Source organism: Hypoxylon fragiforme (assembly GCF_022984875.1).
Source record: "Hypoxylon fragiforme strain CBS 206.31 chromosome Unknown GGS25scaffold_9, whole genome shotgun sequence".
NCBI lineage: Eukaryota > Fungi > Ascomycota > Sordariomycetes > Xylariales > Hypoxylaceae > Hypoxylon > Hypoxylon fragiforme.
The window spans coordinates 2309600-2330744 of record NW_026054764.1 but is presented as its reverse complement, the minus strand read 5'-3'; the positions used below and the strand labels follow the sequence as shown (position 1 = coordinate 2330744).

Here is a 21145-nt window from a genome sequence, read left to right as displayed (position 1 = left end):
GAACTTATGAAAGGGGGCGTTGGAGTAGAAAGTGTTGGTGATAGAATCGGCCGGGGTTCAAGGCAGCAAGGGAGAGAAAGACGGAAAAGAAAAAGAAAGAGAAAAAGATACACGAATATTGATACCCTTTAACCTAGCTGTTTAGAGAAATGGCAGTTTTGATTATTTTTATGACTCATATCTTTTTGGGGGCTTTCGTGGTTTTCTTTTAATATGATGTCGGTTTATTGTGTATCTGATAGGTGGGTGTGTATTTGGGGGTATCAGAATATCTCGGACTATCTAACCTATTTATGTTTGTGCGTTTTCCTACCTGGCTTTGGAACATAGGTATATATACCTACACATGAACACTATTATCCTAAAAGTTCTTACATGTTATTTGAATAGATGCTGTGTGCTGTTTTTTTTTTTTTTTTTTTGCATCGATGTCCTTCGATTTGATGGGGTGGTTGTGGAATAGGGGTAAGCTACATACCTACCTACCTAGGTACCCAGGTACCAGGGACACGATATTTGGTTTAAAAGGGTAGGCATTCTGAAGTATTATCGACTGGATCAATAGGAATCAATGGTGGGTATTCTTTACCACATGTCGTGACTTGTGAGAAAACTATATGCTTAGGTAGGCAGGTACTAGGTAGGTACTATGTGTAGATCTTGGAATATTTATACATAGATAGGTATGTAGATACACAGCCTATGCATATACACCAAGCATCAGTATTATCGAGAAGAACATATATGTATACCTGGGTAGGTACAAGTAGATGGAGTTGAAATATAACTTTTCTTTCTCGTGGTATCGTATTCTACACCTACCCATTTATTATACACACCTGGGACCTGGGCATATATCCGACGTAAAGACGCCCTTCAAACCCCCTCCTTTCTATCCAGCCTCCTAATTCCCCTTCCTTTAACCTCCGAATCCTTTTTTTTTTTTGGCACCCACCTCTATTTCCCGCAGGACGTCCCTCCCTCCCTCCCTCCCCTCCCAGCGCACCGATCTCTTCAGTATCAGTATCAGTATCAGTACCTACTCCCTCCCCCGATTCCTAAACTGCGCAGCCTGCTTCTCCAACAGCTCATCGACTTCCGGGGAAATCGACATCGCGCTGTGCCTTCCATCACTTGACTTTAGCCGCTTCCTCCTCTTCCGTGGGCTGCTCTAGTATTTTGGTTTCTTCTGGATTTTCTTCGGGCGTAGGTGCTGGTTCCTGAGATGCTACTGTTGTTGAATCAGCTGCGGGGTTGCTGGTCTCCGTCTCGGCCTCAGGCTGCTGCTTCGCCTCCGCCTTGCCGCCCGCCGACTGCGACTTCTTCTTGAAGCGCGGGTGCTGGGCAATATGGTAGAGCTGTTCCTGCTCGGGCGTGACCTTGGACGGGCTGCCGACCATGACGTCCTCGCCCTTGTTGGTCTTTGGAAACGCCATGACGTCGCGGATGGACGGCAAGTCGAACATGACGGTGACGAGGCGGTCGAAGCCGAGGGCGAAGCCGGCGTGCGGGGGGCAGCCGGCGCGCAGGGCCTCGAGCAGGTGGGCGAAGTCGGCGATGCGCGCGTTGCTCATCTGCAGCACGTCCTTCATGATGTACTGCTGCAGCTCGGCGACGTGGATACGCCGGCTGCCGCCGCCGATCTCGATGCCGTTGACGACGAGGTCGTAGCTGTCGCCGCGCGCCGCGAGGGGATTGCCCTTCGTGAGGAGGTCCACGTCCTTGGCGGTCTGGGGCGCGGTGAACGGATGGTGGGTGGCGGAGAAGCCGGCGGCGCCGCCCTGGCCCGGGTCTTTTCCGTCGTCGGGGGTGAAGAGGGGGAAGCTGTGGACCCAGAGGAACTGCAGGCTGCGGTCCGCGGGTATAAACCCTGTTTTTACGCCGGCTGCGTAAAGGGCCGTGCGAAGCCTGCCGAGGTCGGTGGAGCCGCCAACGTGGCGGCCTGTCTTGCGGGCGTGCATCACGATGATATCGCCGTCGACGCACTTGGGCCAAGTGCTTGAGCTCATCCTCTCGATAACGGAGGCGCCTTCCTCGCCTAGATCCGAGAAGCCGTTAAGAGGCAGCTTGGAGTCGTAGACGAACACGGCTGGCGTGCACCCGGGCGTCAGATTGAGGGTGCTCGGGAGATTATTCATGAAATTCTTCATGAACTTTCTAGCGGCATCAGGGGTTTGGCCTAGGCGAAGCTTCACACCCTCTATAGAGAAATTACGTAGGGTTGTGAGCTGGGGGACGAATTCGTGGAATAGACTTCCGTGCCCTGACGTTATTTGATGAATCTGCTCTTGTCAGCAAGTGGGACGAACGCTGTTGTTGGCTATGATAGTAGCTCACAGGTGACATCCATGGTGTTTTAATACGCAAATCCGGCTTGTCGGTGCCATACTGATCCATTGCATCTTTGTACTTCATATGGACCATATTGCCTGCATTATGTTGGAAACCAAAGCGACTAAAACTGGCCGGGTTTTCTTTGAGGGATTCCACCTCATTTTCGGAGTAGACTATATAGCTCTTGCCATCTGCCCCCTTTGCAAAACACTTATTGTGGTTGAAGAGCTTTTCTATTACTTTCGAGACGTTATTTATTACATCCGTTCCACTGGCAAAGGACATTTCCAAATCTAGCTGGGTAAACTCAGGCTGTCTATCGGCACGATGGTCTTCGTCGCGGAAGCATTTGGCGAATTGGAAATACTTCTCGATGCCTCCGGCCATCAGAATCTGCTTGTACTGCTGTGGGCTCTGTGTAAGAGCGTATGCGTACCCTGGCCGTCTGGTTGGGACAAGAAATTCCCGAGCCCCTTCAGGGGTCGACTTAAAAAGAAGGGGGGTTTCGATATTGACAAAACCTCTACTCATCAATTGCTTCGTGAGTTCAAATTGAATGCTGCTGCGGAAACGTAATCTATCTCGAAGGTCAGGGTCAAACCGCAGTTGTAAGTGGCGAAACTTGGGTGGCCATAGGGCATCTTTGGTGACGATGATGTCCTTGGGAAACGTATTCAGCGCCTTTATATGTCGCAGTTTGAGATCAAATCTCTGCTTGGTTGAGTCTTCACTGCCGGAAGTTTTCTCAGACTTCTTGAGAGTTCCCATGGCAGTTATTGGACTGTGGGGCGATATAGTCTTCAGGTCCTGATGAGCAACATGTTGATATGAGCCCTCTTCTTCCCACGTAGACACGATCTGAACTTCGGGATATGTCCTGCCGAGGTCTACATCGCAGAAGGTCATGCGGGAGCCTACGTCCTTGCGCTTTCTTAGGAAGCCTTGAATATACACTACCTTGTCAGGCTCATAGTGCATTGGTGGTGTAGGTGCTGGAAATCTGAAAGCTGGATAAGCAATATTAATAGTCGATTTGGAACAAACTCGGACAGAAATCTGATCTTACCATTATCAAAGGATGACTGCGTCTTGGTCCGAAAAAATATCGGTATATCAGTGTCCTCTACCAATGGTCCTTGTGGTGCTTCTTTTAGCAATGGGTTATTATTAGAGTGCTGGGCATATGGGTCTTCATGTGAATCGCGATCCAAGTCTTCAGATGGGACTTCATCATGGAGGGACCTCATATGAAGAATTGGCTGGTATTGGCGAGGCAAATACTGCCCTCTGATGCTGGGAACACATCTACGGACATTCTGTCTTACTAAATGTGAGAAAAACCGAACCATGGCTACTCAATTTTGAGTATCCCCTCCCCTCTCAAGCAAGAAGTCTTGAGTGAGATGATTTATATTTTGTGTTATAGTTATGTACATAGTAGAATTTGATGAACATTGAAATCTTCAGTGGTCTTAGGTACCCAGTACATCAATCATCGGTACCGCCCGTACCTAATTTTAGACCCACATGCACATGCATCTAGGGGAGCTACATACCTATCGATGGTACCTGGGCGCACTGGAGCTCTAACGGATAATTGCCATCCCGTCCCGGCGCAAAATCTAATCTGCTAGATATTGCGTTCCCGCAAGAACTTTTATTTTTCTTTCTTTCCTTTCCTCTTCATCCTTCCAATTCAAATAAAAGTGAGTCTTTACCAGCGCCAATACATCTCTGTATTAAATTATCGTTTACCATATACTAACCTCATTTTCTATAGATGATGAAAGCCGCGTGTATTATATGATGTGTTCCTCCTCTCCAAGCTTTAGAACTCTCCCTTCTAGGGCTTAAGTGGTTCTATTGTGACGAAAGGCTGGGACCATGAAATAAGTGTTCGACACACAAGGACCTTGTTATACTTCGGACGCGAAATGGCAACTCTGATAAATATTTGACGTTTTGGAAGCTTCCCTCCCCTTTTTCTTTCCTTTCTTCTCTTTGAATCTTTCTTCTACCTCTATTACCAACATCGTCACTTTATACCTTCTCTTTTGCCCTGTCCCATTATTATTGTATTTACCTTTTTATCCTCTTAACCGCACGCCCCTATCCCCTAGTTTAGTTACGTGTATTCAAATGAGATATCCACCGTTTATGTGCGTTCTACGTTTTTATGCCAGACTTCCAATATATGATTGTGCACTAAGTAGTTGTTGAATCTGAGAATATGTGGTTTATATTGACCTTTGGAGGCTTGAAGTATGAAGGTCAACAGTGCTATGACCTCATAGCCGTTCTATCCGTTCTCCATGCAGAAACCTTGTTTGCTCTATCTTGGATACACACCTGAGCTACCTAGGGTACTCAGGTGCTTAGTAAGTACTTAAGTTGAAACACAATAGAAATAACTGCTGAATTTCTTACATGTCGAGTTCAGGAGTGTTATGAATAAATCCATCAATGATACTCTGTCTGACATGAATGCAAGACATAAAAAAGGTACCGTAGTTTAGTTATCGATAAGACAAGGATGGGTGGAAACAAGTTGAGGTGGGCAAGAAAAGGATACATGTATTGATGTACATTGATGTACATGGACATCAATGGATGGATGACATGGAGTGAACCTTAAATTAGTATTTGGGAGCCCGATTTCCCGACTGACCAAATGTCTCCCAACGTCAAAGTTCCATCCAACTTCTATCTTTCACCTAACCTTTAGTATCTTTCACCTAGTTGCGGCCGGCGTTACTCCTCCAATCTCCCATCTTTCTCAATTCACTTCTTTCTTCAACCCCCCCATATCCCCCATATTTCATATGTACCCAATCTAAAACTAGTAGGACGCGTATTATCGTCAAAACTCCAACTTTCATTCGCGAATTACGAAAATAGAAGAAAAAGAATTTCAATGTATTAATAATCACATGCAAACTGGATTTGTTTATTCGTCTTCGTTCGCAATGGAATAGTCTCAGTTTACTAGTTCGCCAGTCTGTTGTAAGTCTTTATCTGGACTCATCAATCCACTTGGAATTGGTCCGCCGCCACGAAAGCAAGCTGATACCCATCGACCTCGACTCGCTCTAGCCAATTGTCTAACTGTCCAACTTTCCATCTGTTCATCTGGCCAACCCTGACGTCGCACCCCCGATTATGATTGTCGCCTTTGTCCGACATTGACACACAATCTCTACCAATTCTTTTCCTTACCTTACTTTACCTTCTTTTTGCTCCTCCTTCCCGTCCTCTGTCCCCCGCTCCCCCGTAGGCCACGAAAAGCCCGACAGTACCGGCCAAGCCACCACCCAATCAGAAGCATCCCCTAACAGCGGCCCCCAGTTGCCAGTTGAGGCCCGGCCTGTCCTCCACTAGGGTCAGCAGTATGTCGAGCTCTTTTGAGAAGTCCGTCAAGGGCGCAACCAAAATCAAGGTCAGTACCCTATATATTTTCTTACCTAGGTGTATTACTAGCTTGTCGCCTAAATGGCTAACGATATGCCTTGAGTAATGAATAGGCCGCACCGCCGAAAACCAAATATATCGAGCATATTCTAGTGGCCACGCACTCAGGCGAGGCGGGAGTTGGAGAGGTCTTCAGGGCGCTGCAGAATCGTTTACGAGATTCCACATGGACCGTCGTACTCAAAAGCTTGATAACTGTTCATTTGATGATCAGGGAGGGCTCTCCAGATGCGACTTTGTCCTATCTAGCAAAACACCGAAACCAGCTGGCCATCAGCTCTTTCACTGACGGTGAGCGCACTATTCTATATTGTTCCATCACCGCGATACTAACGTAGTATACGCGATAGCTCAAATCCAAGGCCGAAACATACGACATTATGCCAACTACCTTGCAGAACGTGTGCGTGCATATAGAGATACGAAGGTGGATTGGGTTCGCGGCAAAGAAACGCGACTGGAGAAGCTTTCTGTCGATAAAGGTCTACTCCGAGAAACCGAGGTCGTTCAACATCAACTAATCGGTCTGCTGAAATGCGATGTATGTTGAAATCTGGATATGATGAAAAGAAAGATGGACGCTGACACCGCACAGGTCTTGGAGGATCCCGAAAACGAAATTACCATCACCGTCTTCCGACTTCTAGTTTTGGACTTGTTGTCCTTATTCCAGGTGCTTAACCAAGCCATGATCAACATTTTGGGTAAGTTATAAAACGCTGTTCCGACAACTACACGGGAGGCTTATCATATCCCAGGACACTTTTTTGAGATGTCGAGACCAGATGCGGAAAGGGCTTTGGAGATATACCAAAACTTCACAAAACAGACGGATTATGTGGTACAATATCTGGCTGTAGCAAGACAATGGGAACCTCATACTAGGGTCGAGGTTCCCAAGTTGAAGCATGCGCCGATCAATTTGCGCCGCCAGCTAGAGGAATATTTGAAAGATCCCGACTTCGAAATCCATAGGAGACAATATCTTGCAGAACTTGATGCTAAGAAAAAGGGAGGAGCTGGACTATCATCGAAGACAGACAAGGGCGCCGACTCGAAAGCTGCGGGCGCTAAAACGAAGGGAGCGAGTTCGTCATCACAACCGCTACCACAAATTTCTAGGGGACCCGATCCGGATCTCATCGATTTCTTCGATTCGATAGAACAGAACCAGACTACAATGGCCGTGCAACCGACTCCACAAGCACAAATGGGCCAGATTAACCAACAGATGCCCACAGGTAATCCTTTCCCTTCGAATGGGGGCTTTGGATTGCAACAGACCGGCCAAATTCAAGGCAATGGGTTTCTACCTCAACCAACCGGATACCAACCTAATAATGGTCCCTTCCAACAGCAGAACGTTGGCGCATTCTCCCAGCAGCAACAAATGCCAAACCAGATACAACCGAATTTTACTGGTGCTGGTTTTGGTGGCTACACGCCGCAACAGTATCCTCAGGGTGGCCTGCCTTCCATGCCGCAAGATTCTCTGGCTCCTTTCCAAGCCGGGACACTGGCGCCCCCCATGCAAACAGGAATGCAGACAGGTCTTCAGCCTAGTCAACAGACGACGAACCCTTTTAGAGCTTCCATGATGATGGCTAATCAAACGGGAGCGCTCAACAATTCGTTCTCGCCGCAGAATGCGCCGCAAACTCCGAGCGGCGGCCTAAGTCGGCAAAATACAAACCCATTTGCCCGAGCATCCCCTCAAGCAGGCACCCCTTTTTCGAACCCACCATCAAGTTCTCCTTTCCCGTCGGCCCCACCCATTCCAACTCAGCCCGCACCGCTTCAGTCGGCGGTAACTGGGACCAACCCATTTGCCCGCAATTTTGGTCAACAGCAAAATCAAGCTCAACCCCAAGCACAGAGACCTCAGACAAGCAGCGGACTCATGCCACAGCCTACGGGAAGTACGAATCCGTTCCGACAAGGCGCCTTTGTAAATCATCAGACAGGGATGGGTTGGCAGCACGCCCAGCAGCCGATTGGAGGAGGCCTAGACCAGATAGAGACGATGCCCGTATTTCCACGACCGGCCACACAAACACCTTGGCAACAATAGTGTCGCTGTGTGTGGCTTTTTCTTTTTAGGAGTAGTTGAAAAAACTAAAGAGAACGAAGAAAGGAGATTATATTGAGTCTCTAGATATTCTTTCCCCTTTTGATTTGTTACGGCACGCATAGAGCAAGGCGTTATGCTTGGAATTCGTGATTCCCCCATGCGCAGGACTAGGACTAGACTAGGACACTTCGGCCGAGGAAAGAGAGAGGCGCCTCCTCGCTTGATGAAAGCTGGCAGAGGCAAGGCATAACGAATAAATAAACCCACGAAAACCATCCTCGAAGGACATCCACGGGATATGGAGGGGGGAATTGTCTGTAAAACTGTAAACTAGGATTTTCCCAATGTATTACCTACCTACCTACCTACCTACCTACCTAGGGGTTCTTTACACTAGTGTACCTCCCTCCTTTCTCTGGGTCATCCCTAGGGCAGTGGATTTTGGGTCTGATTCCATTTGCAAGAACTTTTGTAGAAAGAATTGAGCAGGCTAGAGAGCTAGCTAGCTAGCATGCAAGAAGACAAGCAAGCAAGCAAATAAAGGAAAGATGTGAAGATGTGAAGACGCGAGCTGGCCGGATGACTTGATATGCCATGTTGTGTATGTACCTATGTAAGTTCGCTCGTTCGTTCGTTCTTTTGTCCATCGCCATGTAACTATAAATAAATGCATTAACTATACATCACCTAATATACAACGCGGTACACATACGGATGTTTAGTAAGTAGTACAGTACACACACGTAAAAGATAAGTGAAAGATCATTGAGCTTGATGTAGAAGCGGAACACTGGACTTTTTACTTAACTCTGATCTCCTAGCTGCCTACAAAGTCACAGTTAGGTACCTAACCTACCTAAGGTTAAATAGGTATCTAGGTAGGTAGGTAGGCAGGCGTTGATACTTTAACTTCATTAATCCCATCCGATGTATGAGTGAGTATGGCAGTATCTACATTTTTTTTTTTTATGTAGCAATGCGCCTCTCTCTTCCAGGGCGCGCGCACTCTTTTTGGAATAAATGCAGCATTGAAGTCTGGGACCTGGTACAATACCTAATGACAGTGAACTTGGGTAGGCACATGGTAGGTAGGTAGGTAGTACATCGCGTTTCTACAATGGTAGTGTGTATGTATCATGGTATGTATATCATATCAACATTAGACCTCCCCAACCCCTTTCCTTTCTCTAAACGCCGTCGCGATGCAAATAAAATTCGTAGGCAGGTACGACGCCCTGCCATGCCGTTGTGTGCTGTGCCTTTCTATGCTGTCATGTGCTGTCTTGCCCTGCGTATTACGTATCATTATACCCCAGCTTGCATCCCCCTTTTCAGTAAATAAGAATAGGGACGTGGAGAGGGGTTTCGTTTTCCCTCTCAACCGAACACATCATCAACCTCCATCTTAACACTTAAGCCGCCAGCTGTCGCAGCACCAGCCCCAGCCATCTCCGCCGCCGCCACAGTCCCCACCCCTCTCTGCGCATCGGCCTTCTCATCCCCCACAACAACACCCAAGCCCGCAAAGGCCTCGAACAGGGCGCGGGCGACGTACTCGCGGGTGCTGTAGCCGGGGACGCGGTGGTCGTCGCGCTTGCGCGCGTCGTCGAGCCAGGGGTTCGGGTACGTCTCGGGATCGCCCTGGCCGTGGAGGGTGTACCGGGTGGGCTCGAGGTCCAAGCCGGCGAAGGGGTCGTAGGGCCGGCGGGCGTACTCCTCGGCGTCGTCCAGGATATTCTTGTCCCTGAGACCGCGGATGGAGAGGAGGTTGGTAGAGGGGGTGTTGGTGTTGTTGAGGGCGGTGGAGGAAGAGGATGTGGCGGTGTTGAGGAGAGTGGAGAAGTGGGAGCCGGAGATCTCGGCGACGCGCGCGCGTTTGCGGGCTACGATGCGTTTTTGGATTTCGGCTGCGGATCCGGATTCGCCTCGTGCGAGCGCCTCCATGACTTCGGTGTTGATGGTGGCTTCCTCGGCGCGGGCGCGCTCCTCTTCCCGCTGCTCCTCCAGTCTGCGTTGTCGTGCTGCTGCAGCTTCGGCGGCGTCGCGCTGTTTTCGTTGGGATTCGGCTTCCCGACCACGTCTTTTGTTCTTCTCGATCTCTTCGCGGTGTTTCTGCTCGTAGCTCAGCAGTTGCTGCTCGGCGGTCTTGCGGTCGTTCTCGTTGCCCTGCACGAGGTCGAATGTGAGGTCTTCAACCTGCTGCAGGTAATCGTTGTAGGCGCGGAGGTCGGTGAAGTCATCTTGGGTCATGTTGAAGACGGCCTGGACGCGGCGGCGCACATCGACTTCGCGCTCGACTGTAAGATCGCCGAAGAATGCAGAGCGGAATCCGCGTTGACGGAGGGTCTTGTTGCATTGAACGTAAGGGCATTGGGCAGGACCTTTGCTAAAGATGTTGCTGACGCAGTTCGCACACATGGGGTGGTAGCACTCGGGATTGATGAGAAACTCCATGTCGGCGTTCAAGTATCGCACGCGCTTGCATACTGGGCAAAAGTCATTAGGGATTGCTGCCGAAGGCTCGGCATTGGACCGACCGACGGTGTTGTAGTTGTATTTTCGAGACATGGTTGCTGAGATGTTTATTCGTATACGACGGAGGGTATTATGTAAATTTTCGGTGTCGTTATCGTGGCCGTTACTGTTGTGCTCAACGTTCAAGGCCCGGACCTAACAAAGCGGTATAGACCACGTCGTTAATTGTGAGTCTCGGGGAATAGTCCAACAATCGTCAGTAAATCAGTCGAATTAGCCCAATAATGGCAAGAGAAAAACATTCAAAATTTTCAGAGTAGACTATAAATTGATCTCCATCTGAAAGCAACCTGAAAAGGCAGTTGAGAGGCACAGACTGCAGGTGGTGTAGGTATGTAAATATTAAAGAGAGAAAGAAAGAGTTGAAGCTTCGACAAAAACATTGAGCATTGAACTTTGAACTTTGAAATTACATAACGCAAGTACTACTAACTACCTAGTAGTAGTACATAACTACATGATACCTCAAGGATGGTTAATAGTGGAGCTGGAAACAATTCCAGGATGTCTTTGCTGACTTGCATTGAAAACACACAGCTGATTGGTTAGTAAATGCAGGAGCTGCAACAGGGGTATATGCCAACCCCACTATACCAACAATTGCCCCTCCATGGAAGCTTTACGTGCCTAGGGTAGGTACAAGCTCTAGAGTATTCTTTCCTTTGAATTCTGATCCATTCTTATTTCTTTTCTTCCTTCCATGAACCATAATGACATAAGTGCATACAAATAAGACTTTGTAAAAAAATAAAAATAAAAGTACACATCAAGTAAAGAGGAATACAAGAGCTTAACAGACACATAATATCATAATGGCCGACACAGGTAACTATGCCATCACCAGCCATATTATATATCCTATCCTCAGGCACAATAACAAAAGCTATAGATCCCACCCCCGAGCAAGAAGCCGCGGCCCGCGCCAAGGAAGCAGCAGAGCAGGCAGCGCTGCCCTACAAATGGGAGCAGACGATCGCCGACCTCGACATCACCATCACCATACCCGGCAACCTCAAAGCCCGCGACCTCGTCATCGAGATCAAGAAGCAGAAGCTCAAGGCTGGCATCAAGGGCCAAGATCCTATCATTGATGTATGCCCACGCAACCCGCGCCTAAAGCAGCATTTGCAAGCACGGGAAGATAGAGAGAGAAGAATCACAAAACTAACCTCCACCCCAGGGCGACCTCCCCCACATAATCCGCACCGAAGAGTCGACCTGGACTCTGACCTCCTCGCCCGACGGCACCAAGACCATCGAGATCCACCTGGACAAGCAGAACAAGCTTGAGTGGTGGGCGCACGTGATAACGTCCGCCCCAAAAATCGACGTGACCAAGATCCAGCCCGAGAACTCGAAGCTGAGCGAGCTCGACGGCGAGACCCGGGGCATGGTCGAGAAGATGATGTACGACCAGCGCCAGAAGGAGAAGGGGCTGCCGTCGTCGGATGACCAGAAGAAGGCGGATATCCTGAAGAAGTTCCAGGAGCAGCATCCGGAGATGGACTTTAGTAATGCGAAGATGGGTTAAAAAAGAAAGGGCAGAGGGGAAGGGAAAGGGGAAGGGAAGGGAAGGCAAACTGCTAGCTACATGTATTAGGTGGCTTGATATGTACCTACCTTCCTAGGTTAGGTACTTGCGTATGTATTTACGATGAATGAAAAAAAGGAAAGAATATTCAGTATAACATATCACGAGCGAGTCACGATACAGCAACACCATAATATGGTTTAAGGTCTCACGTCTCATTAGCTACGTGCGTCTTGTACTCTAACAATAGCACACGAAAGAGTTGAAATCAGACAAAATGATATATACATCATCAAGGTAGATATGTACAGGGTGAAACGAATCGCCGAAACCACGAACATTCGATGGCCGAAAAAGTGCCAAAGGGTAATGGCGTCAGAGAGCCCTGTTTTCTTGTTTTATTCTTGGAATCGCTGATGTAATGGCATAGCAGATGGGGGTGGCTGCTATGTATTATGTAATTGTCAAGTTGACAAAGCGTTCCGTGTGATATTGACGTAGTGAGAGAGATGAGGGTGTGAAGTGATGTGCTGTAAAATGATGTGCCTACTAGTAAATATGTAGGACATCTAGAGAATGGGGAGATAATAAAACCAGCCGGCCACTTACAGCAGACACATAGTACGAAAACACCCACCTTTGTTGACTAGACAGACATCTTATTTAAGATTGTGTAGAAAAAAGAATAGACCATGGGCATTTGAGAATGCATTGATACTATCTAGGTATCAAGTTCCAAGATGGCCATATACTACCAATATATCCCCTTTTTAAAGGGGGGGGCAGACCCTGGAAGAGTCATGGCATGACGTCCAGGAAAAAGGCACGTAGTGCATCAAAAAACCGTAAACCGCACTCGCAGATAATACCATACCAGGAACCAGCTACCTAACTTGAGCGTTCGCGCTATGGGTAAATTCAAGACTTGGCTAGCCTTGCCGCCTTGAAACGGCTCATTCGTCTCGGTCCACCCTCTTCCTCGTCTAGCGGCTGTATGGGGTCCTCGTTCTCTTTCATGAACCCGCCCTGGCGGTGCACGAACTTGTTGCGCATCTTGTGATACTCCTCTGTCACTTGCTGATGAAGTAGAGTCGCGTCGAGTTCATCTGGGCTTTTAGCCTCGGAAGATGGCTCGTGCTCTAGGACGGCATCTGCTAGAGTTCGGCCATCGGGCCCGGTCGGGACAGCCTTCACATAGTTCTCGGGTTTCTCTGGGGCAATGGGAATGCCATTGAATGATGGGACTTTCGTGCTCACAGGCGAGTCGGTAGCTCTACCCTTTTTGAACCGAGAGGCTTTCTTAGTAGAAGCCGGTACTGGCCGGGGCGCTGCAGCATTGCGCTCCATGACAATATCGGATACAGGATCCACCTCGGAGTGCTCTGGGTGCATCGGCATGACTGGTATAGAAGTTGTAGTTGGAGAGTCTTCAGCGATATCAAGACTGGGAGCAAATCGGACGCTCTTCTTTGTGCTCTGAGGTGGTGGCGAATCTTCGACTTGAGGTTCAGTAGTTGGGTGACTTGTGGCCTCACCATTTGAAACGTCTGAACCCTCACGCTGGATGGTGATGCGGCCAATGCCCTCTGTCAACTCATCCTCGTCATCCGTCGCTCGAGTCTTGCCAAAAGCCTGACTGCTTAGACGTTTTTTCAGCTCCAGCATTTCAAGCTTCCATTCATCATCCACCTTTAATTTCGATTTGCCCCATTGGTCCTCATCACTGTCATCATCGTCGTCATCGTAGTCGCTGTAGTTATCCGTGTCGTCGCCGGATGATCCCTCTTCCAACTGCAGCTCCGCGACAATAGGGGCCATTTCATACTCCATCGTCTGTTTGTTATAACGAATCATATCCTCTCGCAACTCCGCATCTTCAGGGGACTCGTCGGCAGGTAGTATAGGATCTGATATTATGCTTTGTTGGTCCTTGGCTTTTTGGAGGATCTCTTCGAGCCTCTTGGCAGTCTCGGACTGTTCTTGCGGGGTGTCTGGTTTTGTGTCTTCGCTAAAGGTCACGCTCTTCTTCTTGGTTGTAGGTTTCCCTTGTGGCTTGTCTTGTACTTCTGGTTCGTTATGTTGCTGAGCTGAAGAGTCCAAAGAATGGCTTGATAGTGCATCACTTCGAGACTCATTGGGTGGTTGAGAGGATGGGCTTGGGGCGTCTTTCGAAGCCTTTGGTTCGCTATTCGAACTTTCTTGTGAGGCCTCTGGTACTTCGGAGATATCTGGTGCTGATGAAAAGTCGGTAATTCCAGCCTTTTGGAGAGCCTCCAGAATCTGTGGCTGACTATCCCCAGGCCTTCGTAAGCTAAAGGATACAATATTGTCGTCATCGTCCAGCTCTTCCAAAATTTCCGTTATAGGCAATCCCTCTTCATCAGTCGCATCAGGGTTAGTAATGACCGTAACAGCGGCAAGCTTATTCTCTGATTCTTCGAGTTGCTTAGTCAGTGTGTTGATGTTTTTCCCGACGTAATCTAGCCGGTTACTAAGCGTGCTAACAATCTGTTCTACCTTTTTAGAGTCATCGCGGCCAAAGATATCAACCAGTTCCTTCTCATTCAATAGGTCTCCCTTGAATATCTTGCGCACGCTTGTGAGCTCCTGTTTACTCGCTGACGATGGCAGTGATTTGATGTCGATGCGCAAGGCGTCGTATTCTTTCCTCCATTGTTTCCAATGGTCCAGCGCCTTGGAAAGCTTATCGACATTTTCCTGTAGCAGCTGGCGGTGCCTTTCCAGGTCAATAAAGCTATCCTTAACAGAAGTCATTTCAAAGGTTATAGTGGGTGACTGTTAAAGGTGTGGAAAGAAATGAAGAAGAAAAAAAAGAATGTTAAATTTTAGAGACGCGATTAGAGACCCATAAAAGAAGCTTTAGTCACGTGACTATTTCCCATGTGAGAATCTGTGGGGAAGTGGGGTTGGTTACATAACAGCCTCTTCTTAGACGACGACGTCGCTAACTTCTAGGTTAGCATCTAACATAATTGATCTACTTAAGCTACCACGCCTTTTCTAAGAAGTTAACTTATTAGTGCTTATATGATTATGTTTGCCAAGTAGTTTCAAAGAAGCAGATGACTGTAAAGTATAACTATGTGCTACCTACGTGTATTCTGAAGCAGCAAGTAGGAAAAGTCATGGAGAGCAATACCGCAATGGCAACAAAGTCTCAGTGAGTCCACCACGGTATACATTGGGGAACTCACAGGAGTATTGTTGCATGTTCACTTCAGAGAAAGCAAATGGACTACCTAGTACCAAGATACAAAGGTACTCAGAGTATTAGGTACTAGGTATGGTACCCTCACTTGTAGCAATCTGAGTTCAGTCATGAAAATCTTCATTATCAAGTTTTGATTGTGGGAAATCACAAGATCTAGCATGGTTCAATAACTATCTGGTAACCAGCATAGAACGTGTGCAAAAAGCAATCCATATCTCAATGATCAGAATCAATCCAGCTCACTATAAACCATTCACCTGCATTAAAAGACATCAACTAAGCTTGCACTTTGTCGACAGCTTAGTGACATTCTTCATGGAGACATTCAGTTTAACCGCAGCAAACGGTAACCTCACCGACAGCATTGGTCTGCTTACCACTGTTATTGTCGTTATTAGCAAACAGAAAGGGCCATTAAAGAACATCTCACAGGGCACTTACCCGCCAAGCGTCTCCCACTGGAAGATGAAGCTGCCAATGTAAGCACCAATGAAGATGCAGAGGATAATGTAACCATTGTAGTACATGGCAAGTCTAATTGTGTTGTTAGTGTATCAATTCCATTCATTTACCACGTGAAAAAATGCAGGATATGGTGCGGTGTAAATAGTGTAGAGTAGAGTAGATACATACAGCATGAGAAAGTAGGCGACAATGAACTGAGCCGTGTGAAGGAGAGCGCGGATAGCTTGCTCGAGCAACTTGGGGCGATATCCGACGGGGAACACAGGGCCGTTGGATGGCGATTGTCCGTCATCGTTGGGAAAAGGTCGGTCACTGTCGTTGACCTCATGAACCTGGTTGGCCTTGTTGGCATCATTGACATTGCTAGTATGAGAGCTGGTAAGGGCGACATGCTGAGCGTGCTTCTTGATGAGGGAGCGGTCGTACTCCTTAGCAGCACGGCGAAGAACCTCGAGCACAATAGTGAGGAGGATAACGCCAATGCAAGAGCCAGCGAACATGCCCTGGGACTTGATATGCCAGGTGGGCGACAGGAAGCATGCGTCAATGGTATTCCAATTCCACAGCATCTATTATTTTGAACGAATCATGTTAATGAATTAATTCCTCGATTCCAAGCAGGATTTTGCAAAGAGTGAACACTGGATTGGAAATTCAGAATTTACGTACCGAAATCTTGCAGTGATGAGCGTTTTCACCCATTCCGCCCATGTCCATGTCACTCATATTTATGGCAGTAGTAGTAACCGCGGCGGCAGTAGTCGTGGTGGTTGCCATTGGCATAGCCATAGTAGGCGACATAGTCATGCCTCCCATGTCCATCTTGACTTGAGTTAATTGACAAGAAGTCGAATGATGAAAAGTTGGGAGAAGTTAAGTAAGGTTGGAATGAAGGTGACGAAAGACTAAAATAAAAATAAAAGGCGGAAGACTAAAAGGTCAACAGAAAAGAAATATCACATTAAATGTCGAACATGTGCAACCAGGGTACGGGAGTACAAAAGTACACAATACCTACCCAAGGTAGCAACTTCAAAATAGGAGAGTGCCAGTCTGCTGACTCATGGCGTCTTACCAGCTTTGTGCCTTCCCTCCTACCTCCCACCTTCCTCCGCAGTCCCCTCTGTCCTCTCTATCCCCTCTGTCCCCTCTACCTCGTCTACCTACCCTAAACACCTCCACCTCCATTACCAAGCCTGTTAAGTTTTTTACGCAGACAGAAAACGTCACCATCAAAGAAAAGGGATCTACATATTGATCAGGATCCTTAAGTGCCTACACGACCCCAAACATTGGACATTCAACGTTACCCAGTATCATGACCTTCCTATGACTACCTTCCAAGCCCCTTTCAGGTACGTCTTGTTGTGCTGCCCATGCTACTTACCGCCCTTGACTTGACCTCTGTGTTCCGTGTCTTATGCCACAAGGTAACCACCAATACCAATCCTGGAGTATGGGTACGACATTTTCTCCGTGTTCCAAATGAAGTCATCTCATGACCCCGGCCATCTGGTAATACCGGGCCATATCCTACACGACTTGCTGCCCTTTCAGCCTACTTAGGTGCCGTTTTTCTTTTCTGTGGAGCCATCCGTCTACGACGAAATACCCTTAATACGACCCTCAGGAATCAACTCCCACCACCTTCAGTATTGCACCTCTAGTCGGATACCTATTACTTTTTTTCATCATAAAATGGCGTTGGGGCGTGTGATGTTCAACTTGGGTCCTTAGGCTCCTCAAGTCAAAACAAAACACCAATTCCCTGTGTCGTGGGCACAACTTGTATTAACCACGTTCTAATGTGTCGTGCAGGGGGCCCGACAGAATCCAGCTGCTGGAAGTAGCCACCGCGGCGAGTAAACTCTGGCTTATTGATAGACCGTGTCCCTCATTCGCTCTCAGCTCAGAGGTGCTGCGCTTCCACACTTTCGAAGAAAAAGAAATGCCCATGATCTCGTTCTGTTATGTCTGAATCCTCGTTGAGAGATTCTACATGAACTCAACATTCTTTACAAATAACTCCGCGGCCGAGCTTCGAGGATGCCAAGCCATAGTTTGGAGATATGCCATGGCGATCATGACGCGATTGGTAAATTGATGGGCTCAGTTCTGCACATGCATAATTGCATCTTCCTCAGTGGGCATGATGGTGGTAAGTAGCGTATCTACACCTTTCTCTTCAGATATGAGATAATGGTAGTCTCCCTGGTGGCCGCCGATTACTCAGGACAAAGTCATGTGACTTGACCTACCAGACGGCAACGCGCATGGACTGACGTAATACCACGTGAAAGAGTTATGTGCTGAGTTACTTATCGTATAGCGTGTTTACAACTCAATCCTACTACATCCTCACAAGACTCAACCATACCGTTCCAGAGAAAGTCATCTATTAAACCCAAATATTCTTAAATAGATACCATGAAGTTTAATCCATGAATACCAGCCCGTGCGTCCCAGCGAAACCCCATACCCAGGTACCTTGCCTACACCCCAACCAACCAGCGAGGTCCCATAACACAACCTCCCCCCCTTTCCGGCCAAGAATGAAGACCCAGATACCTAGGATAGGTACTTAGGTAGGTGGGTAGGCTACCTAACACTCATACAAAAACATAATCGGCGTCACAGGCAAGGGCAGCGGTCCCAGTAGCCAAGTTGACAATCGGGGAGATTTTAAGCCTTAAAAGTAGATATTTTCCAGTCAGCATGCTGTGATTAGGGTAGGTTACCTACCTAATTAGGTACGTGGATAGGCAATGCCTTTTCTAATTCAGGATATGGTGTTGCTTACCCGGCGATACCCTCTTTGTACACGACCACCTTCTGCATTTCAGCCTTCAGCTGCTGCTTCTCCTCGTCTTCACATATCTTCCTCCCATCCGCCTCTGCATCATCGAGGTCTAGGGCGTGGCATACCGAGAAGTACACCGCGCCGTGGTTGTCGACGCGGCTGGTGTCCTGCACACCACCCGCATCCACCTCACCGATAAGACCGCCCAGCAGGCTGCCCTCCGCGAGGGCCTCGCGCACCACTTTCGCCTTGGTTACGTACAGGACTTTACTGCCGGCCACGCTGACCACGCAGTTGTGCCACGGCGTGGGGATGTGCAGCAGGTCGCGCGAGGTCATGAGGCGGCCGTTGGGCGAGAGCGATTCGACGGTGCGGACGCTGGTGGGGTCGAAGAGCTGGATGCCAAATTTGGGGCCGGCGTTGTTGTGGCTGATATGCGTGGTTAGTTTGGGCTGGACATCATCTCTGGCTTTTGCACGGATATTTCAAACGGGTTCTTTGCCGCAGTGTTGGGCATTTCACTCACGCGTGGATCGATAATCGGATGTGATTGGGAAAGAGTAGCTCGACGAGGTTGGAATATGCCTGGTTTCTCTGCAAGAATTAAGGGCTGCGGTCAGCTAGTTTGGTCGCCTTCGGATAACTTCAGAATATGGTAAGGAGGGTGGCTTACCATGATCATCTCGAAAGCAACCTTCGAGGAGAGCTTCTTCTGCTTTGAGCGGGTCATATTTCGCGTGAAGGGGTGGTGTTCTAGATCCTCCAGCATGAACCGCGAAAAGCCGCGGTACAACGCCAGGATAGCCGGGTCCTGCGACTCGATACGCTCTCGCAATGGGACTCTTTGGGATGGACATCCTGCCATGAGGATACGTCTAGAGATCTCGGCTTCCAGCGTCACCAGTGTCTGGACGTGGTGATCGATAACGGGAATTTTAAATCGACCGGGGATTTGACAGAGATCCGCCTGGCTTCGGTACTTTTCCAGCTCGAAGAGGTCAACCAGCGACTTGAAGCCTACTCGATCTGGGTTCCCCAGTCGGATGCCGATAGCGCGATTCATCTCAATCAGCTTTCGCCCATATACATCCACGTCGTGATCATTGACACCAACTAGATTACGCTTGGTTAGCATGCGTTTTCGAAATAATATGTAGGTACCCAAGCAAGTAGAAAACGTACTGCAATCGCTAAAGACATGTCCATCGCTGATGATCCAGAGTTTTGCGCCGGGCTGATATATCTTCTCAATGGCAGCCACGAAGTTGTGTAAGCGTTCCAGGGCGAGTTGCTCGCCACGATCCGGATCCTTTCCCGCAACCTTATCGAAGTTGGACGATTTGCAAGGAAAGGCAGGCAAACAGAGCTCAATCTGTCGCGCCTGAGACGTGAAGTGGGTGACACGATCAGTGAAATAGGCACGTCCCGATTCAGCCCACTTGTCATTTTCCCCCTGATACCGAAGGTAGGTATCGAAGAGAGAGACAATCTTTTCTACCGCCTTTTCATGGGCCCAAGCATGATTCACCTTCAGCTGTGAAATGGTAATACCGAAGCTGGCCTGGTGAAGGATCAGGTGGCAGAAAAAGGCCTCGAAGTCCCTCTCGAGAGGGCAACTTCCCAGTGCTTCATCAAGGATCATGCCGGTGACGAGCCCGTTGGAGAAGTGGCGGACCTCGTACAACGTGAGGCCCTGCAATTCATCGCCGAGTTGAACGCAATCGATCCTTCCCAGTTTGGTGGCCGCGTGGTTCCGGGCTACAAGGGGGATGTTAATCAGGTGCCAGTTCTCCCGGACTTTGCTTTCTTGCGGTCCGATGCAATACAGCAGTTTGCCGTTGAGATCACGGGCGAAAGCAGCTTGATGTCGATAGTAGATCGATGCTCCTTCGTGGGGGAACTCCATGGTGATGGTGGGTGAGTAGGTAGCTTGCGTTAAGGCTTATCGCCGGCTACTCTCGTGATGGACACGGGATTACCCTCTGTAAGAAAGAAGAAGAGGAGAAGAAGTGGCTGTGGTTTCCTAAAGACGGAGATTAGATGATGTAAACCTGGGGATCCGGGGTACATGCCTGGATATATCTTGAGTTGGTCTTCCCAGTCATCTTGTTTGTCACTTTACCCAGCGACTGCAAATCTGATCCCCAACAACGAAAAAAAATCCCAACGTCCTCGTGACTAGGTGATCAAACCTCAGGTTCTTCCTTAGCACTCGCTTGGCCGCTTTGGCGACTGACGTATAGCTGGTTGTGTAGTTACCTAAGTCGGTACCTGTTCACCAGAAGGCCAAGCAAGATTCAGAGATTTATGTCTACCAGTTAGTTTGTAGAGCAGGTAATAAGGAATGATATAGTCATCTCAACGAGCCAGACTTGAAACAGCCCAAGCTATAACGCTATACTGTGTAGGCTGGTCGGTATTGTCCCCAGTGGTTGAAGAAGTGGAAAGGTTCAAAGCGTCTACAGAGAATGACATAGGACAAGAGAAAATCAAATAAATGGCATGTACTGCCACGCCATCATCAGTGCTCTTTTCATGTTGTATTGATCAACTATATGTAGGTACAGTATATATATAGGTTCTCCCCAGGTGCCGGCGGATAGGAGAAAAGTTTATCGTACGGTTGGTTGTCCCAGTGTTCCACACCTCGATTGAGTTCGCGACGAGCCTCATTCCACGTAACAGGGGTCTGGGCAAACCTAGTGATGT

General features: G+C 48.4%; 7 protein-coding genes across 7 annotated transcripts; 2 read left to right on the top strand and 5 right to left on the bottom strand.

Annotated features, from left to right (window-relative positions):
• Positions 1 to 988: 988 nt before the first annotated feature.
• Positions 989 to 3765, bottom strand: GGS25DRAFT_508307 (tRNA synthetases class II-domain-containing protein). The gene is made up of 3 exons (XM_049262465.1): positions 3401 to 3765; positions 2338 to 3341; positions 989 to 2282 (listed from the first exon to the last, which is right to left on the bottom strand). Exons 1-3 carry the CDS (start codon positions 3681 to 3683, stop codon positions 1131 to 1133), a joined length of 2439 nt encoding a protein of 812 aa, XP_049113359.1. The 5' UTR covers positions 3684 to 3765; the 3' UTR covers positions 989 to 1130.
• Positions 3766 to 5014: 1249 nt separating this feature from the next.
• Positions 5015 to 8531, top strand: GGS25DRAFT_508305 (ANTH-domain-containing protein). The gene is made up of 5 exons (XM_049262464.1): positions 5015 to 5770; positions 5856 to 6093; positions 6153 to 6343; positions 6398 to 6506; positions 6561 to 8531. Exons 1-5 carry the CDS (start codon positions 5723 to 5725, stop codon positions 7871 to 7873), a joined length of 1899 nt encoding a protein of 632 aa, XP_049113358.1. The 5' UTR covers positions 5015 to 5722; the 3' UTR covers positions 7874 to 8531.
• A 346-nt stretch (positions 8532 to 8877) lies between these two features.
• GGS25DRAFT_508304 (CDK-activating kinase assembly factor MAT1-domain-containing protein) lies at positions 8878 to 10789 on the bottom strand. Its single transcript, XM_049262463.1, has one exon. It carries the CDS (start codon positions 10439 to 10441, stop codon positions 9251 to 9253), a length of 1191 nt encoding a protein of 396 aa, XP_049113357.1. The 5' UTR covers positions 10442 to 10789; the 3' UTR covers positions 8878 to 9250.
• A 257-nt stretch (positions 10790 to 11046) lies between these two features.
• On the top strand, positions 11047 to 12225 carry GGS25DRAFT_508301 (nuclear movement protein). The gene is made up of 3 exons (XM_049262462.1): positions 11047 to 11233; positions 11298 to 11500; positions 11589 to 12225. Exons 1-3 carry the CDS (start codon positions 11221 to 11223, stop codon positions 11937 to 11939), a joined length of 567 nt encoding a protein of 188 aa, XP_049113356.1. The 5' UTR covers positions 11047 to 11220; the 3' UTR covers positions 11940 to 12225.
• Positions 12226 to 14747, bottom strand: GGS25DRAFT_508300 (Prefoldin subunit-domain-containing protein). The gene has a single exon (XM_049262461.1). The coding sequence runs from the start codon at positions 14712 to 14714 to the stop codon at positions 12858 to 12860; it is 1857 nt and encodes a 618-aa protein (XP_049113355.1). The 5' UTR covers positions 14715 to 14747; the 3' UTR covers positions 12226 to 12857.
• Positions 14748 to 15285: 538 nt separating this feature from the next.
• Positions 15286 to 16536, bottom strand: GGS25DRAFT_508297 (Ctr-domain-containing protein). Its single transcript, XM_049262460.1, has 4 exons — positions 16306 to 16536; positions 15805 to 16205; positions 15613 to 15705; positions 15286 to 15550 (listed from the first exon to the last, which is right to left on the bottom strand). The coding sequence occupies exons 1-4, from the start codon at positions 16456 to 16458 to the stop codon at positions 15502 to 15504; spliced, it is 696 nt and encodes a 231-aa protein (XP_049113354.1). The 5' UTR covers positions 16459 to 16536; the 3' UTR covers positions 15286 to 15501.
• A 1709-nt stretch (positions 16537 to 18245) lies between these two features.
• Positions 18246 to 20342, bottom strand: GGS25DRAFT_525740 (Pyoverdine/dityrosine biosynthesis protein-domain-containing protein; the record flags this gene model as incomplete). Its single annotated transcript, XM_049264852.1, has 5 exons — positions 18246 to 18354; positions 18437 to 18865; positions 18963 to 19030; positions 19110 to 19549; positions 19619 to 20342. The coding sequence occupies 5 exons, from the start codon at positions 20340 to 20342 to the stop codon at positions 18246 to 18248; spliced, it is 1770 nt and encodes a 589-aa protein (XP_049113353.1).
• Between the last annotated feature and the right edge of the window lie 803 nt (positions 20343 to 21145).

What these genes read in the sequence shown, in the direction of transcription:
- GGS25DRAFT_508307 (XM_049262465.1), bottom strand. Translation starts at nt 3,683, where the DNA reads ATGGTTCGGTTTTTCTCACATTTAGTAAGACAGAATGTCCGTAGATGT. An exon ending in GCAGTCATCCTTTGATAATG is followed by an intron (nt 3,342 to 3,400) that starts GTAAGATCAGAT and finishes TTGCTTATCCAG; the next exon opens with CTTTCAGATTTCCAGCACCT. An exon ending in AAACACCATGGATGTCACCT is followed by an intron (nt 2,283 to 2,337) that starts GTGAGCTACTAT and finishes TGACAAGAGCAG; the next exon opens with ATTCATCAAATAACGTCAGG.
- GGS25DRAFT_508305 (XM_049262464.1), top strand. Translation starts at nt 5,723, where the DNA reads ATGTCGAGCTCTTTTGAGAAGTCCGTCAAGGGCGCAACCAAAATCAAG. An exon ending in TCGGTCTGCTGAAATGCGAT is followed by an intron (nt 6,344 to 6,397) that starts GTATGTTGAAAT and finishes GACACCGCACAG; the next exon opens with GTCTTGGAGGATCCCGAAAA. An exon ending in AGCCATGATCAACATTTTGG is followed by an intron (nt 6,507 to 6,560) that starts GTAAGTTATAAA and finishes ATCATATCCCAG; the next exon opens with GACACTTTTTTGAGATGTCG.
- GGS25DRAFT_508304 (XM_049262463.1), bottom strand. Translation starts at nt 10,441, where the DNA reads ATGTCTCGAAAATACAACTACAACACCGTCGGTCGGTCCAATGCCGAG.
- GGS25DRAFT_508301 (XM_049262462.1), top strand. An exon ending in GCCAAGATCCTATCATTGAT is followed by an intron (nt 11,501 to 11,588) that starts GTATGCCCACGC and finishes CCTCCACCCCAG; the next exon opens with GGCGACCTCCCCCACATAAT.
- GGS25DRAFT_508300 (XM_049262461.1), bottom strand. Translation starts at nt 14,714, where the DNA reads ATGACTTCTGTTAAGGATAGCTTTATTGACCTGGAAAGGCACCGCCAG.
- GGS25DRAFT_508297 (XM_049262460.1), bottom strand. Translation starts at nt 16,458, where the DNA reads ATGGACATGGGAGGCATGACTATGTCGCCTACTATGGCTATGCCAATG. An exon ending in CTCATCACTGCAAGATTTCG is followed by an intron (nt 16,206 to 16,305) that starts GTACGTAAATTC and finishes TCAAAATAATAG; the next exon opens with ATGCTGTGGAATTGGAATAC. An exon ending in GTCGCCTACTTTCTCATGCT is followed by an intron (nt 15,706 to 15,804) that starts GTATGTATCTAC and finishes CAACACAATTAG; the next exon opens with ACTTGCCATGTACTACAATG.